This window comes from Manihot esculenta, chromosome 9, assembly GCF_001659605.2.
Source record: "Manihot esculenta cultivar AM560-2 chromosome 9, M.esculenta_v8, whole genome shotgun sequence".
NCBI lineage: Eukaryota > Viridiplantae > Streptophyta > Magnoliopsida > Malpighiales > Euphorbiaceae > Manihot > Manihot esculenta.
Window position 1 is genome coordinate 34,438,373 of NC_035169.2, and position 17,590 is coordinate 34,455,962.

At 32.3% G+C, this 17,590-nt stretch overlaps 4 protein-coding genes across 5 annotated transcripts; 3 read left to right on the forward strand and 1 right to left on the reverse strand.

The window, feature by feature from the left end:
• The first annotated feature begins 40 nt into the window (after positions 1 to 40).
• Positions 41 to 2,965, forward strand: LOC110622219. Its single transcript, XM_021766653.2, has 9 exons — positions 41 to 333; positions 426 to 485; positions 563 to 610; positions 1,123 to 1,255; positions 1,339 to 1,415; positions 2,079 to 2,177; positions 2,258 to 2,328; positions 2,427 to 2,517; positions 2,598 to 2,965. Exons 1-9 carry the CDS (start codon positions 79 to 81, stop codon positions 2,706 to 2,708), a joined length of 945 nt encoding a protein of 314 aa, XP_021622345.1. The 5' UTR covers positions 41 to 78; the 3' UTR covers positions 2,709 to 2,965.
• A 1,169-nt stretch (positions 2,966 to 4,134) lies between these two features.
• LOC110622622 (protein CANDIDATE G-PROTEIN COUPLED RECEPTOR 7) lies at positions 4,135 to 5,711 on the forward strand. The gene has a single exon (XM_021767198.2). It carries the CDS (start codon positions 4,362 to 4,364, stop codon positions 5,709 to 5,711), a length of 1,350 nt encoding a protein of 449 aa, XP_021622890.2. The 5' UTR covers positions 4,135 to 4,361.
• A 349-nt stretch (positions 5,712 to 6,060) lies between these two features.
• LOC110623722 (putative B3 domain-containing protein At2g27410) lies at positions 6,061 to 7,309 on the reverse strand. The gene has a single exon (XM_021768741.2). The coding sequence runs from the start codon at positions 7,271 to 7,273 to the stop codon at positions 6,557 to 6,559; it is 717 nt and encodes a 238-aa protein (XP_021624433.1). The 5' UTR covers positions 7,274 to 7,309; the 3' UTR covers positions 6,061 to 6,556.
• A 3,859-nt stretch (positions 7,310 to 11,168) lies between these two features.
• LOC110622599 (bifunctional TH2 protein, mitochondrial) lies at positions 11,169 to 17,347 on the forward strand. Of its 2 annotated transcripts, XR_002489131.2 has the most exons (7): positions 11,169 to 11,522; positions 12,667 to 12,775; positions 14,563 to 14,853; positions 15,019 to 15,433; positions 15,592 to 15,855; positions 16,327 to 16,937; positions 17,034 to 17,347. XR_002489131.2 is itself a non-coding variant. In XM_021767161.2 (6 exons), exons 1-6 carry the CDS (start codon positions 11,290 to 11,292, stop codon positions 16,737 to 16,739), a joined length of 1,725 nt encoding a protein of 574 aa, XP_021622853.1. In that variant the 5' UTR covers positions 11,169 to 11,289; the 3' UTR covers positions 16,740 to 17,347. The 2 variants fall into 2 exon arrangements, 1 of the variants encoding a protein (XP_021622853.1); XM_021767161.2 differs by having other exon boundaries at positions 16,327 to 17,347.
• The last annotated feature ends 243 nt before the right edge of the window (positions 17,348 to 17,590 follow it).

Consider the following 17,590-nt stretch of genomic DNA (forward strand, 5'->3'; position numbering starts at 1 on the left):
AAAAAATTAAAAGATATTTACATGAAAATTGTGATTAATAAAATATATTGAAAAATAAATTTAATTTCTTTGTAAACTATGAAATGCCTAGCAATTTACCATATCCGGTATCCAGATAATCGTCTCGCAGATATGAATTCTCTTCTTCTTCTTCAACCTCTTCCCGCGCTCTCTTCCTCTGTTTTCCTCCAAAATTCCGGCTATGTCCCTTCTCTGACCTCTGTAAAAACCAATAGAATTCTTCAATCAAAGCCCCTCACTGCTACATTACTTGCCCTTACTGAATCGCCCGATTCTACCCAATCCCCTCAACCCCTCCTTATCCAGCTCTCTGTAATTATTACTTGTCCATTTATTTGGATAACGTGGTCATACGTACATTTCATAGTTGCATTGTAACTTTAACTCCTTTTTTCTGGGTGCAGGATTGCTTTGATCTTCCGTCGGAGTATTTGGAACAATTGCCTCGTGATCTTCGATTGGACGTAAGGGAATCTGTAATTTTTTCAAAATTCTATGGAAATTGAGAGATTTTTTGATTTGGTTGTATTTTTGTGTGTAGTTAAATGATGCAGCTTTCGATCTTTCAAATGGGCCGGTTATTGATGAGGTTAATTCTTATTACTGTGCTGCTAGTTGTAATGTGGAAACGTTAACCAAGTGTTGTTAGATTTTAATGAATGATTCTTTTTATTTTGTGTTGAGAATTTAATAATTTGAATATTCCAACATTCTCAAGAAATGGGTCTGCTTGATTGAAGCTCATTTATTTTATTTTGAGCACTTCATCATTTGAGTGCATCTTTCGTAAGAAGCTTTGAAAACCCAATATATACTGATCGTCATAATCATATTCAGACTGGTTTGGGTGTTGACACCAGGATATCAACATTAAGAATATTAAGTGTGCTTTATATAATCTCAATTGACTTGCTCACTGCTTACCGTGCTTTTAGAATTGTTTGTCTAAGCCATAGTCAATTTATTGTTTGCTAAACAGGGTATAAACTTTCAGTTGAAAAACCTTTTTTTTTTCTTTTCCTTTGGTGGAGGGAACTGCTGATTGGTATTCTTTTTTTTATTTTTTTTATTTTTTTTATTTTTTTATTTTTTTACTTTCAGTGTGGCCAAGAGCTGGGAGAACTCCTGTTAAATCTCGCACGAGCATGGGAATTAGCCGATACATCAACTTCCCGTGCTTTAGCTAACAAGCTTCCTACTCTGGAGGGTACTCTAACAAATAATGCCAAAGCAGGCAAGACTTTTAAGCGTAAACAATTGATGTGGATGCATGTAAAGAGCTTGGTTTGAAGCTTTCTTCATGTTTTTGCTGTTTAGCATTTGGCAAGCGGTTGGTATCTGCTGGAAGGAGGTTCCAATCAATGGGACAGTATGGCCAGGGTGAGATGCAAAAGGTAACTTATATGACGTAAAAGCTGATTCAGTGCTTTGAGAGTTGTTTCTCTATTCCTATATTTAGCAATAAATATAATAAAACTTCAGACAAAAGAAAACTCTAATTCAAAAATAAGATGCACATGTTGATGCACGATAAGTTGATAACTAAAACTTATTTTAGTGTTGCTTTATTGCTTTATATGATTATTTTGGATTTTATTGTTTGCTGGAGTCTATTAGAAATGCAAACATTTATATTTTCTGTGTTCTCGGTAAATCTGTTATCGAGATGAAAATTTCATACCTCGTTATAAAGGGTCATTAGCTCAGTGATTCTTTTAATTAGATATTTTTTAATAAGGAACACTTATTTAAGTTTGACAATGTCTTACTTTGTGCAATTGAATCTGTACACAATTTGTTTTATCTCTTGCAAGTTGCAAGTTAATACTTAATAGTGTGATAAATCCCATTTGCTTCTCTACAGCTTTTCTGGTCAAAAGCAAAATAATTATCTTGCAGTTGCTGTTGGATGCTTTGTGCGAAGACTTAGGGATGAATTTGTACTTTCTGGCATGCTATGCTCAATTCATAATCCGTAGTGTTGGATTAGGAGTTAATAAATAATTGTTCTCTTATAAGCAGTCAATGTGTTCTTTACTTCTGTTAAACCTTTATAGATTGCACAAGCAATGATTACAACTGGGAAACTTCTGTCTGCAAGTTCAACACCAACAACTAGAGATGACGAACCAAAGAACGAAACCAGAGTCTTCAAGGTAGAGGGTAAACCATCGTTGAGGTGTTGTCTAAAAGACACTGAATAGTATATGCATAACAAAGTCAATCATATCTGCAGTTTGGAGAACTTCAGGTTGCAGTAACACCAGAGAAAGCCAACATTGGAGCTGTAATTGGAATTGCTTTCGGGTAAATATTCTATTTTAATTTTGAGTCCTTTTTTAATTTTATTTTATGACAAAAATGGACTGAAATATGTTCAAACATATTTTACCATTGAAATTTAGGATTCTTTCATGGGAACTAGCCCAGGGCATTCAGAGCATACCAGAGAGCTCATTGCAATATGCAAATGATAACGCTTTACTGCTGGCGAAGGTTCTTGGAAAATTTTGTCTTAGATTTTTATTTATTAACTCCTAACTAATTATTGCATGCTAAAAATTTTCTTGATGCAGTCTCTAAGAGGAGCTCTACTTGTGGTTTTTTACTCATCTGCCATTTTGTCTGCCTTTACATCCGTGGGACTTTTCTTACTTGGAAGACAACTCAAGTCAAAAGAAAAGTGAGCTTCTGTGATGACAACTTTCAGTTCATCAGATTCTCTAATATTGATGTGAGAAGCGTTGGGTATTATTGTCTGAAATGTTCATAACTGTTTAATCTCATTGGTTAGTTTTGATGCCTTAGAGAAATGTACTATAGACGGTAATCTGAGTTTAAATTTTATTGTGTATATGTAGCTTATTTTGTTGTATAAAGTGGACAAAACCATTTATGTATAATTTTGAATTATAATTGTATAGTCATTTAGTGTGCAAAGATACATTAACTGTCCATGATTTTAAACTAGTTAATGCAAATCAAACCAAGGAAATGTCAAAATCACAAATTAATGCAAATCAAATCAAGCAAATCAAAGTGGGGATCTAACTCATTTAGCACAATGGTTAACTGAAAAAACTAAAACAATTAATTAATTCAAGTGCAGTCCCATTTGAACAAGGATTTACCATCCACAACTGCCTTGTTAAACTACGTTGTATTTAGATTAACTAGACACTTATAGATATAAATCAATCAATAGATATCCTAAGGGACTTCAACTGTATCTCCTTAAATTGATTATTAATTTACATCTAGCCTTTAATAACATATAAAATATAATATTCTTTAATAACATATAAAATATAATATTCTTGATAATGTTCATATTTACGATTTTATTTACGATTTGATTAGCTCTGTCGATCAAAGAAAATTGATCTCAATAAAAATCTGTAGATTGAGATGGTCGACTTTACGGATCATTACTAAAATTATAAATGTACGTAATGTGAATTAGGACGATGCGAAGTGAATGATAAATAAAATATAAATTAACTGTTTTCGCATTTATTAGTCGACTGTTCATCATTAATGAGCCACTAGATATATATATTAAAAAATATTTATAGACTTTTATGTCTGATCTGATAGGACACGACGCAAAAACTATCACGACAACTATAATTTACAAACCTCTGAACCAATTTAAATTGAATATTTCTAACTCTCTCAGAAAATCGTACACCTTTTATACTTTAAGAATTTTAACCTACTCAAATCAAAACAGATAGATATATTAACTCTCAAACACCCGATCTCCGTCCATTAATTTTTTCACTTGATCAAATTCTTGTCCAAGTGTTTAGATTTAGCAAATCCACCAAATCTCGGTTCATCGGCCCCTATCAAAAATATTAGTTATTAGTTGTTTTAACACTGAATAATTATTCTAATAGATAGCCAAACGTATAAAAATGAGATGTTTACTAAGAAGTCTAGTTTTATAAAATTTCTATAGTTAAATATCTATATGATCTCATTGATATGCCGAACGTGTATATATGTTAGAAAATTATATTTTTAATTCTTAGAATATATGGATAAAATTGAGTTTTTTAATTTAATATTTTAATTAACATCCTTCTTTTATGATCAAACATCTAGTTGTATCAAACATGATGCAAAATCAACACATGTCCTAAGATTGTTCTTGCACTCTCCCAAATCTTTGGCACACAAATCGTTCCTCTTTTGCTTTTACCACCATTAATTATTAACCATCTAAATCCAGCAATTATTCTATAGACAAACTCACACCAAGCTCTTTCATTTCTTTATCAAAGATCTTCATTAACACTTGCATTTTGGTTCACCTTCAAGCCTAGCTGTCTCACATGATGAAGCTTTTCAATAATTTTTTCAAGATTCTTCACCATCACCCATTACACCAACTTCTGTATGCATTGTTCTTGATCTCAACCATTCCTTTCACTTTTTCTGAGATTAAGAAAACACACATTATCGACGATGCTCGCCCCATGATCTTGTTCGAGCGATTTGGTTTTTCAGAAGGTGGCCATGTAGCCATCTCCATAAGAAACGTCTCATGGAAAACAAAACATCGAAAAGCAGAATATAGCCCATCTTTAATGGGATTTTTCCTAGCTAGAGACCTTTCCTTTGCAAGAATCATAAACGAATCACAGTACACGCAACCCTTCTGTGTTTTATTAAGCCGGTATGTGAAACTCATCTTCAAATTTGATGAACTCACCACTAATTCCACGTACAATGGTTCAATAGTTATCACTGATCCTGACGAATATAGTCTTGTTTTTGGCAACTGCGAACCAGAATTTGAAGTGTCAATGTACGTGCATACTGAGATGTACAATTTGCAATATGGGGTTAAAGATTATCTTTCTGCAGGTCAAATATTATTGCCTAAACTCTACTTTATGTTTTTTCTCATATATACCTGGTTCTTCGGTGTCTGGTTTTATGTCTGTCTGAAACAAAGGCCAACAGTTGACAAGATTCATGTAATAATGGGAGCATTGCTTATTGTTAAGGCACTGAAGATGATATGTGCTTCTGAGGACAAAATGTACGTGGGAAAAACAGGAACTCCTCATGGCTGGGATGTGGCGTTCTACATATTTGGATTCTTCAAAGGAATAATGTTGTTCACAGTGATAGTTCTGATAGGCACTGGTTGGTCTTTCTTGAAACCATATCTTCAAGAAAGAGAAAAAAATGTTCTGATGATAGTGATCCCATTGCAGGTTCTTGAAAATATAGCATATGTTGTGATTAGTGAGACAGGTCCTGCAACTAAAGATTGGATGACATGGAATCAAATGTTCTTGCTGATAGATGTGATCTGCTGCTGTGCAGTGTTTTTTCCGATCATTTGGTCAATTCGAAGCCTGCGAGAGGCGTCAAAAACAGATGGAAAAGCAGCCAGGAACCTTCAGAAGCTGACACTTTTCAAGCAGTTCTATATATTTGTTGTGGGGTACTTGTATTTCACAAGAGTTGTGGTTTCATCTATAGGAGCTCTTCTTGATTACAAATATGAATGGATTATGAATGCTCTTGCTGAAGGTGCAAGCTTGATTTTCTATGTGTTTATATTCTACAATTTTCAGCCAATTGAAAGGAATCCATACTTGGTGATTGATGATGAAGAAGAAAGTGTTGCTAGCCAAATATTGCAAGAAGATGGCTCCTTTGAACTTTAGAAAAAAATTATTTTTGAGTGATAATTTTTTTCAGTATTTTTGTGAAAATTGATAATTGTTGTATCACTAGATATACCTAGAGCTTCACGGGCAATAAGGATTTCATGATTTTTTATATTGATTTCTTGCTAGATCCTCTAGTTTGTTGTGATGATTTGTCAACTTAATAAATTATTAGTTTTTTAATTATTATCATGTGATTATTCTCTGAGATATATTTATGTTTTATAAAATATCACACTTAAAATATTTATATTTTTATATAAATAAATAGGATTAAATGCCTAAAATAAAAGGGGCGTGAACTAGGTTTGTGTAAAGGTCAGCCAAAAAACTATGTCGTTTTAGTCCTTTCAAGGCACATACAAAACTGATTCTTTAAACTAACACCACCACCACCACCACCACCATCTCTGACGCTCACAATTCACAAACCCCTGAGAATTTCTGATCTACTTCATCATCAACTCGCCGAGCGTCAAAATTAATCAACAAGCTGGGCATTGCACCGACGCTGATGATGGTAATGATGACTTTGGGTTCACTGGAGGCGCGAAACACAGAGTATTGTGGACTAACGATGGCGATGAGGACGAGTTCTGGAATTTGTGGACTAACGAAACAGAAGTTTCCCTTACTTCTGGATTATTTCAATGGCTTGAACATGCAGAGTTTAGAAATGCTGGGTTCCTTAAAACTATACTTCTTAGTTCTTAGTAAACTAAACTTCTTTGTAGAAATTTTATAAAACTAGACTTCTTAGTGAACATACGCAATTTAAACACAGATAAAACCCTAAATTACACACTATATATTCCTTAAAATGCATCTGAAATTAAAAATCTCTAATTAACTAATTCGCTTGCGCTTGCACTTACATCGGTACTGGCACTGGCACTGGCACTGGCACTGGCATATGGGACCTTAATGAGCGCGAGCTGGAGTTCTCCTTGGACCCGAAACGACCAAAGCTGAATTATGTCGTTTTGCTTGAATTCCTTGATTACTTGTTTCCAACGAGTCGTCAACGCGTAGCAACTGGTATTTTTCAAATTCCACTGCCTTAGATACAACTCAGACTCAGAACCACAAGGTTCCATGAGTTTAACAGTTATGGACTTTTGCTCGATTAACTTTGTCTTCTCATCCTCTGTAAGAAACTCATTTCTTATCTGCCTGAAAGGGATTGAGAGACGATCATGGTGAGGGTTTAAATCAGTAGGAAACATCTGCTTCATTATCACCAATTTCACATCAACGCCTCCCTTTTTTTCTATTTTATTCATCCATTCGCTAGGCAACTCTGGTGGTGGGTCTAAACCCAATTCTTCAAAATTGAGTCTCTTCAGCAATTTCTTTTTCTTGTGTTGATGATCTTCAGCAGTATTATTGACACTTTCAAAACATTGCTCACTCTTCTTTTCCTCCACCATGCTCTCAGCGAACCTTCCACAGGAATGTAAAAAGTAAGGAAAAAGGGGAAGTTCCTTGATGACTCTGCACTCTTTATTTGAGCCCCTTCTTTTCTTGGGCACAGAAGCAGCAAGTAGGTCCTTTCTCATGGCTTCCAATTTCTTTCTCTCTTCTCAAGCAGAAAATTGTCAATACATTTCAACGAGTAAATGTAACACAAAACATAAATATTTATAGTTTAGGGAAGCTTTTCCTTGTTGGAGAAGGAGTTTGATTCAGAGTAGGGACCAATTAATCCTTATTGTAATATGTTTGATTTTACAGCTGTATTATTATTGAAAGTGGGTCACGATGTTTTAGTTAGTGAATGACTCCAACAGTAAATTATAATCAATTTAAGGAGATACAGTTGAAGTGGGATTAACAAGGACAGTTAGTTAATCCTTGTTCAAATGGGACTCCACTTACATTAATTTATTGTCTTAGCTGTTTTTCAGTTAACAGTTTTACTAAATGAGTCAATCCCACCTTGATTTGCTTTTTATTAATTTGTGATTTTATAGGAAATCAAAACTTGGTTGGGATCTGTGCCTCTGAGAATAAATTGTACGTGGGAAAAACTTTTGGATTCTTCAAACGACAGTTCTTGATTATAGATATGAGTGGATTATGAATGCTCTTGCTGAAGGTGCAAGCTATTTCGTGCTATTTCGTACTAAAATTGTTGAAGCACCCTAAAAGTTTGTAAATCTTTAGCTCCAAATTTATGGAAAGGCGGAAATTAAAATGGCGTCGATTGAACTGAAAAAAAAAAAAAAGCTGAAATCGAATTATTATTACAAGCCTGACAGAAAATCTTCAAAAGATCGAATAGTCATATGTACAACTATTTCAACTGAATTAAATTCCTTACGAAAAATAAAATTGTTCTCGTCCTTCCATATTTGCCATAGATTAAAAGACAAACAAGGAAACAAATCCATGAGCATTGAAAAGTGCCCAGTTTCCTTTTAACTTCTTTTAACTTGTTAATTGATATTGATATGATAAATAAAACGGTGCACTTTAGGAAGACAGTGATACGGTGCGCAAGGGTTATTAAAACGTTGCGTATTAAACCAAATCGCCCTTTAAAAAAATGTAATGAATGAAAATTTTCGCAAAATAATTTACATGTTAAAAAAAATATATCTTCTAAGGTTATAACTTTAAAAAAAAATTTATATTTATTCATTCTAATACTAAAATATAAAAAAAATTAATGGATTTTTTATATATAAATTTAATAATATTAATATAAATAATTTCTTTTAAAAAATACTATTTTTCTTAACATTTATTTTTCTTTAAAAAGTTTCATTTTACGAAAATTACTTAATTTTTTTAACAAAAACGTATTAATCGAATAATTTATTTTAGTGTTAAATATCAAAAAAATGTGAAAATATAATTTTATAATTTTACGATTAAATTATAAAGAGTAAAGAGACAGAAGATAAATTGTGATTTGTGTTGCTTAACTCAATTTGATTCTGCGGAATTCTAAATTCATTGAGATAAAACTTTAATGCAAAACTTTACTTACTAAAAAAAGGTATTATAAATGCTTTTTAAATTTAATATCTCACGTTTTAAATAAATTATTATAAAGAAATTTATATTCAATTATTATAAATTATCTAGTTATTTAACTAACAAAAACATTAATAAAATAATTAAGTAGTTAGGCTTTTTGCTAAATTAGAGGGGTTAAAGAAGAATTATTTGTGTATTTAGAATTTGAGAAAAAATATTTGTTAATTTAGAGTTGGACTGCCGATTCACGGTCGAAAAGAGAGTTTAGCGCCTATTTGATAAGCGCGCCATTTAGAAATTCTATTTTTTTAAGATTGGGCCGACAATAATTTGTAAAATTACAAAATAATATTATTATGTGATTAAAAAATTACTAATATTATTTAATAAGAGTATTATGTATTAATTTATTAAAATAATAAAAAAATTTATTATTAAATAAATATATAATATTATTAAATTATTTTTATATATCTAATTACAACCGAATTATTTTTATATATTTAATCGCACTGTAATATTAATTTTATAATTATAAAATTATATATTACAGTGATTTTTTATTTAAAAATTAATAATAAAATTTATTAAATATTAATATATTAAAATTATAAAAAACATTTATTATTATAAAAATATAATATAAATAATATTATTAAATTAATATAATATAAATATTTTATTATAATATATTAATAATCAAAAAAATAAAGACAAAGCTCAGCTCTAAACAATGTCCGCCATTATTTATTTTTTTATTATTTATTATTTATTTGTAAATGGTGAGATTATAATTTAATTTTTTTAATTATTAAAATATTATAATTATATTAATTAATTAATGTATTATTTTTATATAATATTAATTTAATAATTTTATTTATATTATATTTTTTATTATAGTAAATTTTTTATATTATATTTTAATTAATTAATATAATAATACTATAATTAAATACTACTATTAATCTTTTATATATTTAATTATGATATTTTAAAATTCAGAATAACGAGATTTATATTAGTTATGTAAATTTAGATGGAGAGAAACGTGATTCCTCTCTTTATTCTTTTTCTTTTATCGCTAATGACGTCTAACGGCCTCTTTGCTGTAGTGCCACTTATGGTTTGTATGCACGAAAGCGTACCCCTCTTCACGTCAGGCGATTATTTAATTCATCCACTGCGCATGCGGATAGAGCTGCGAATTGACTGGACTTGCTGTCCTTCTTCAAGTCACATCACCGAGCTAGACTCCTCGTGCTAGACCCGGACTCTCGGGCGGTCCGATCTGCTCTCGTGTCTGTCTGGATCAGGACCGAAGATACTGGACCGGCTAAATGAAGTGGATTTCTGAGACCTTAGGCCTATTTCACTTTTTCGAGTTTAGTATTCCCTGAGTGAAATCCGGCGGTTATCAAATCATATAATAATATATTTTATAACTCTTCAAAATATTAGGATATTAACATTATTCTGTGATTATGTACGACTGCATAATAAGTCGTGTAATAAAAATAAATTTAATTTTTATAATTTTAAATATTTATACATTTATATATTAATTAATTAATATAATTATAATATTTTAATAAATAAAAAATAAAAAAATAATAATCTGGGGCCGCTTAGAGCGGTGCCGGACCATTCTAAAAAAATAATAATAATAATGGCTGGCGCCTATCAAATAAGTGTCAGACTCTCTCTTCAGCCGCCACTGCAGTCCAATCCAAATCAACAAATAAATTTTTTACAACCCTAAATCCATAAATAATTATTCTCCCACCCCTAATTTAACAAAAAAATCTAAGTAGTTGCACTTTAAAATGAAAATAAACTTGTAATTAAAATTAAAAATTATAAAATTGAACCAGGTATACTTTATTTAATGTCTATAAGAAAATTTAATACACATTTATAACATTGAATTAATCAAAATAAAACCCTTTTAATATTAATCTTTATTTACATATAACAAATTTTATAATTTCTTAAAATATATTCTATATATATTTTTGTTTTAATTGTCTCAAATTTCCAATATAAGTTAATTGAAGGAGAATTATTAAAATTAAAATAATTACAAAAATAAAAAAGTTATTTTGAATTTGAAATTATTATTACAGATGTAAAACAAAAGAATTCAATTAACCCATCTACTTAAAAAAATAAGAAAAATCAATTAACACATAATGGGTGTGTGTGTTTGTGATTAATGAAAAATAAAATAATAAATATTAATTTTCGTTAAAAATATAATTTGAAAATATAAATAAATTATATTTTAATTTGATTTAAAAAAAAAAAAAATTCCTTCCCTCCCATTTTCACACTCATCTCCCAACCGGCTAAGCCAAAGCCCACAACTGCCAAATCACGCGCCCACATTTTCCTCGCACGCAGTCTCTCTCTTATTCTTTGAATCTTTGTATGCTTATAAATAAGCTCATTCTTCTTATTCTTCTTCATGTTTTCTGTTGATGCGCATATCCTCTCTTCTCATCACAATCAAAACCCCACTGTTACATCTCTTCTCTCTCCGATCCAACTAGCTCCACTCTTCTCAACTCAGAGATCGTTACTTCCTCCAATGGCGATCCCTCCTAAGCTTACTTCGTTTTCCTCTTCCTCCTCCACCATGGCCGCTGCTCGAAGCTTGGAGGAAGGTCTCGCTAGTAGATACTGGCTCAAGTTTCGACGAGAAACGATTTTCGTTATGTACACTCCTTTTGTTGTCTCTTTGGCTGCTGGAAACCTTAAGATTGAGTCTTTTAGGCACTTTTTGGCCCAAGATTCTTACTTCCTCAAAGCCTTTGCCCATGCGTGAGTGCTTCTTGTTTATTTCTCCGTTCATTTATTTGACTTGGATTTTGTTAGGCATAGTTTGGTAGTATCCATTGTGCAAGAAAAGAGTTCATTGAATTCTTGCAAATAATTACTAGTGGTTTCAAGATTTCAATTTCTTTTAAAACGAAATTTTCTTAAGTTAAAAAAGAATTGAATTCTTTCATTCTAAATAAGAGAATGGATAGAAAATACATTAAATGAGTTGAAATATCTTGAATATTCTTGATTTCAAGGTTTTAATTTCTTTTTAAATGATTTTTTTTTTTAAAGTTTAAGAAGAGTTGAACTCATTCATTCTTTCATTCTGAACAAGAGATTGATAGAAAAGAAATTAATAGAGTTGAATTCTTGTAAAATTCTTGATTTCAAATAGGACTTTGGGTTTACTTTTAATTGCGACATTAGCGTTCTTGAGTTTTTCTTTTCCGCATTATGTTCACGTGTGATCTTTGTTAGATTATGTTTATTAGATTGGCGCAGACGTCTTCTTTTTTTCTTTTTAGGTACAGAATCACTTCCACGTTTGACTTGTAACAATTTCTAGCATCTCTGTTCGAGATTTTGTATATGTTTATTAGTTTGCCTATTTGGTTTCTTATAACATGGAGGAGCAAACAAAATGAAAATTTTAAAGGATTTTTGTCCCGAATGGGGGTTCAGAATAGTTCTAAGCTTCTAGTCAAACAACATATAGTAGAAAGGTTAATCTTCTTTCGGTTGCTGAGAATGGTTTGGTTAAGAAACAAGGAACGTGAGACCTACGTTTCGCGTTCCCGATTAACCAAGCATGGATAGTTGGCGTTTTATTGAATTATTTACTTTTCCGATAGAGAAACCAATATAAAAGGTATGATTTTAAAATTTTACCTTCTTGTCTTTTTGTCAGAACTCAGTAACCTATTGGAGGATTAGATTATTATTATTTGGGAAAAAAGTAATTACATTACCTGAGGTGAGTCAAAATTTGGAACTTCCATGTATGATAAATCATGGATGCATATAAAAGCTTCTTTTTTCTGTCTCTTATATGGTCTTATCTACACTAGTATTATGATTTCGGTGTTTCTTTTTGGTGTTCAATGTGCTCTATTTTTGTTTTCGTTGTTTGTTGCAATTTTAGATGTGAATTGGCAGAAGAATGTGCTGATGATGATGATGCAAAGCTAGCCATCACTAAGTTGAGGAAGGGGGTCTTACAGGGGCTAAAGAGGCACAATTCATTTGTACAGGTTAGACACGTCGTCGTTTCTTATTTTTTCAACCCTTTAAGTTAGAAGGCCCCCTCTCCCTTTTCTTCTCCATTGCTTCTCTTAATCTTCCCCCTTGGCCCCATCTAGGACTTCAAGTACTGAAATCTGACATTTTTAAAGTTCAAAAATCTTTGCCATTTAGATCTTTTATTGGAAATCACATGAATTATTAGTTTGTTGTCTTGTATATTCTTGAAGAAAATAGCTTTCTAGAGCAGATTGCTTGCATATATTATGATGTTAGGAGTTCAATGTAGAAATATTATATAATATTCAAAATTATTTGCCAATGGAACCTGATTTTGTTTTAGGGATTCATTTCATATTGACCTTTATTTTTCTTTTGTGGTATTGGTTTGTTATAAGAATATTGCATGTCATTATCATATTGTTTAGGTGAAAGATAGTGGTTGCAGTGAATGTATTCTAATAGGCATGTTAATTTATTAGTTAATAGGAAAAATATTATGGTTGCAAGGGCTTTATTTATCAAGTTTGTACAGTAGCAACATGGTAAAACCTGCTTTGGCAAAACACGTCCGGTAATAATGATGAAGGCATGACATATTGTTGTGATATGTTGGTTGGCATCAGGGGTCTAACACTTTTTTCTAGAGCATACATTCTCTGGGCCTGAACAAAAAAAAAAGTGCAAATAGAAATCATAACTCGTAAGAAGGATGGGATTCTAAATTTATCTGAGATTATGAATTCAACACTCCTGATAATTGATTATTCACTGTTCATTACCATCCATCTGTTGTTGGAATCACAGGAAAGAAAATTTTGATATATAAGTAGTGAACATGATATTGATGTTGAAATATAATCTTATGGTGAGTGTTTCCATTGTGAGGCAATTAATAACTTTTGCCTCCATTTACACCGTCAAAGCAGTTTCTTTTTTTCTTAAATATAGTGGTTTTTCAACAGTGGGTCTCCAGGAACAGCGTTCTTCTATAACCTATGTTATGACATCTTTACATGTTAAATAGCTACTGATTGTTATTAGTTGCTATTGCTTTCACCTATTATATGCTTGTCTTCCCTAATTAATTTGGCTATAAAAGAACTTAACCAAGATGAGGGAGGAGCAAGCAGCAGCTTTATTTTCAGTTTTGTAAATTTTGTTTATTTGGTGGGGGTAGGATAAATGGGAAAGAGTAAGTAAATCAGGATCATAATGATAATCTTGATGTTGACATACTAGTTATATGTCTTATTGATATATAAAAGGAAGAAGAAAAACATTATGTCCAACTAATTATCAGGCAGTTGATATCTTTATAACTTTTTGCTGTGGCCTTTAGCAAAAAGGTCATTGAATGAAAATTAAATTCTGCCTTTAGGACAAGTAAAATAAAATGCAGTTGAATTGCATTTTCATCTATACCTTCTGCATGATGGCTCCAGAATTTTGTCCCATGCTTATAAGTTCATTTTGTTTGCACTGAATAGATGATTAAATAGTTTGTAAAATGGTAGTTAAGCGCTGAGAAGCAATTGGAAAACTTCTTTTTTTAGCAATTGCTATTTGCTCCCAATAGAATGACAATTTTTATTCAAGCATCAATTCACCTTCATCATTTCGTTTGTGTTGGAGATTCATTCCTCCACATTTCCTGAGCTTCTATTCTGATGTGTAAAAATGTCAGTTTGTAATGCAGTGGTAGAAAGTTGCATAATAATTTAACTTTCAGTTATTCACATGAACTTTTCCTTTTACATTTGGGGAATTTTTTCAGTCATCAATTCACTTCATGCAGGAATGGGGTATTGACCCTTCTAAAGATGGGACTATCAATTCTGCAACTGTGAAATACACGGATTTCTTGTTGGCTACAGCCTCTGGGAAGATTGAAGGAGTTACAGATCCTGGGAAGCTTGTAACTCCTTTTGAAAGAACAAAACTACCAGCTTATACTCTTGGTGCCCTGACACCTTGCGTGCGGCTGTATGCCTTTCTAGCTAAGGAGTTGCTAACGCATGCTAATTCAGGTGATGGTAGTCATCCTTACAAGAAGTGGTTTGCCAGTTACTCGTCTGAGGGTTTTCAGGTAAGCATATTTTGAGCAGCAGTAGCATTAAGTTTTTCCCCCTCTCCTAAGAGTCAATCATTATCAGAGTACCTTTTGATGGTAGCTGTCTGAGAGGAAAATACATTAAGTGGCCTTCTGTACCATTACCCAACATCTCAATAATTGTATTCCTATGAAATATAGGCAGCAGCTCTGCAAACCGAAGACTTGCTGGATAAACTTAGTGTCCCTTTGACAGGCGAGGAGCTTGACATCATTGAAAAGCTTTATCACCAAGCCATGAAACTTGAAATAGAATTCTTCAATTTGCAGCCACTTGCTCAGCCCACTGTGGTTCCTCTCATAAAAGAGCATAACCCTGTAGAAGATCGCCTTGTGATATTCTCTGATTTTGATTTGACATGCACCATTGTTGACTCCTCTGCCATTTTGGCAGAGATTGCAATTGTAACAGTACCAAAGGCTGATCAGGCTCAATCTGAGACTCAAATTGCTAGGATGTCATCAGCCGAGCTGAGGAACAGTTGGAATGGTATCTCTACACAGTATACGGAAGAGTATGAACAATGCATTGAAAGCATTCTGCCCTCTGCAAAAGGTATAATTATTAAGCAGTCACCTTGTATAATGCTCAGAAGCACTAGTCTTTCTTTCTTTTTTTCTTTTTCTTTTTCTTTTTTCTTTTCTGGAAACAGGTTATTAAGAATTTGGTTGATATTACTTCATCAGGTTGGTTTTGAATTTTATGTTTTTTAGGGGAATTCAACTATGAAGTTTTGTGTAAAGCAATTGAGCAGATTTCAGACTTCGAGCGAAGGGCAAATGCTAGAGTGATTGAATCTGGACTTCTTAAGGGTCTGAATCTTGAAGACATCAAAAGAGCTGGTGAACTATTGGTTCTTCAAAATGGATGCGCTAGTTTTTTCCAGAAAATTGTGAAGAATGAAAATTTAAATGCTAATATACACATTATCTCATATTGTTGGTGTGCTGATCTCATCAGATCTTCTTTCTCATCAGGTATGTTCCTTCTTTTACTGAATTTATAGTTTCTGCTTTCTGAGACGCAAATTCTTGTTTGCATTGTGATTAATATTTGTATTTTACACAATGAAGTTTACCTGTGGTATCTGACTTAGAATACATCTGTAAATATTCAGAAGAAAAAGCTTTGCTAAATCTTAAGTATGTACTAACTTATAGATTTTGACACACATGGTAAGATGCATTACCCTTGAGTGGAAACAATTACTTGTACCTTGCCTTTTTGAGAAAATTGAAGTACTATGGATTTGGCAATGCTCCCAAGAGGACTTGGATTATTTTAATAATTAGCAGTATAAATTGAATTAAAATAACTTTTTGGCATTATTGCATCTTGGTTTGCTGAAACATCACTCTCTCTCTTTGTCCCTCCTGATAATAAATAATGTTGTGCCTTTCTAAGCATATGAGATGTATCTAGTTATTAACTACTTTCTGATTCAGCAGGGGGTTTGGATGTTCTGAATATACATGCAAATGAGCTCTCTTTTGAAGGTTCAATTTGTACAGGCGAGATTATTAGGAAGGTGGAATCTCCTGTAGACAAAGTTGAAGCTTTCCACAATATTTTAAAGAGCTACAACACTGATAAAAAGAACTTGACCGTTTATATTGGAGACACAATTGGTGATCTGCTTTGTCTGCTTCAGGCAGATGTAGGCATTGTGATTGGGTCTAGCCCAAGCCTAAGGCGGGTGGGAGGTCATTTTGGTGTGTCATTTTTACCCTTGTTCCCTAGCTTGATTAAAAAACAGAAACAGTATACAGACGAAAGCTCTTCTAAATGGAAGGGGCAATCTGGCACCCTATACACAGTTACTACCTGGGCTGAAATTCAAGCCTTCATTTCGGGATGGTAGCCTTTAGAATCATTCTTTTTTCCTTCTTCTTCACGCTCTCTTCTGCAAGTAGGAACAAATGAAGGAATCATTCATATATGATGAACACATACAAATCAGTGGCAAATTTTATCAAGGGCCACAGAATTTCTTCCTTTTCGCTTTTGTTTCTCTTTACAGGGTCATCCATTTTGCTGGCTGGATAATTCTTTGAACTGGGTATTCACAATCCCTTTTATTTGAACTTGTGATTTTGTTGCCATCTCCTTTTCACTTGCAATATTTTTGTACATTTTCATGCGTGTTTTTTTGCAGGCTGTAGGAACCATGGCAGACATTATAAGAAGAGTTGCTATGAATTAGTCCATATGGTAGTGCTATATATACTTTTGATATTCAGATGCTATATAGCAATTTGGATATGATAATATGTGAATTTTTGTGAGGTCAGTACTAAAAGAATTCGGAATCTTCTGGCAAATTGCTTGTATCCTGCGGCTCTCTTTTGGGTATTAAGAAAAATAAGAAATTGATTCATTGATGAAGCTTTTTCCGTCTGTATAGAAAGATAGTTTCTGAAAAATTTTGCTGATATGATCTACATAAATACCATTTTTACACTGCTTGGATGTTGGCCTGTGTATGTACATTGTGATTTTACTTTTTCTTTTTAAATTTGACTCTTGAAATCTAAAACATTTGTGAAAAGTAATATATAATTGAAAAATGTTTTGGATATTGTGAATATGGATGTAAACGGAGTACCCAACAAAATTAAACCGGAACCCGAACTTGATTTATGGTAGTATATCGGAATCCATTCCGAACTCGATTCTTTTTACTTGAATAAATCTGAACCGTTTAGTTTTATA

What these genes read in the sequence shown, in the direction of transcription:
- LOC110622219 (XM_021766653.2), top strand. Translation starts at nt 79, where the DNA reads ATGAAATGCCTAGCAATTTACCATATCCGGTATCCAGATAATCGTCTC. An exon ending in CTCGTGATCTTCGATTGGAC is followed by an intron (nt 486 to 562) that starts GTAAGGGAATCT and finishes TTTTGTGTGTAG; the next exon opens with TTAAATGATGCAGCTTTCGA. An exon ending in GTAATTGGAATTGCTTTCGG is followed by an intron (nt 2,329 to 2,426) that starts GTAAATATTCTA and finishes ATTGAAATTTAG; the next exon opens with GATTCTTTCATGGGAACTAG.
- LOC110622622 (XM_021767198.2), top strand. Translation starts at nt 4,362, where the DNA reads ATGATGAAGCTTTTCAATAATTTTTTCAAGATTCTTCACCATCACCCA.
- LOC110623722 (XM_021768741.2), bottom strand. Translation starts at nt 7,273, where the DNA reads ATGAGAAAGGACCTACTTGCTGCTTCTGTGCCCAAGAAAAGAAGGGGC.
- LOC110622599 (XM_021767161.2), top strand. Translation starts at nt 11,290, where the DNA reads ATGGCGATCCCTCCTAAGCTTACTTCGTTTTCCTCTTCCTCCTCCACC. An exon ending in CTCAAAGCCTTTGCCCATGC is followed by an intron (nt 11,523 to 12,666) that starts GTGAGTGCTTCT and finishes TTGCAATTTTAG; the next exon opens with ATGTGAATTGGCAGAAGAAT. An exon ending in CATTCTGCCCTCTGCAAAAG is followed by an intron (nt 15,434 to 15,591) that starts GTATAATTATTA and finishes TATGTTTTTTAG; the next exon opens with GGGAATTCAACTATGAAGTT.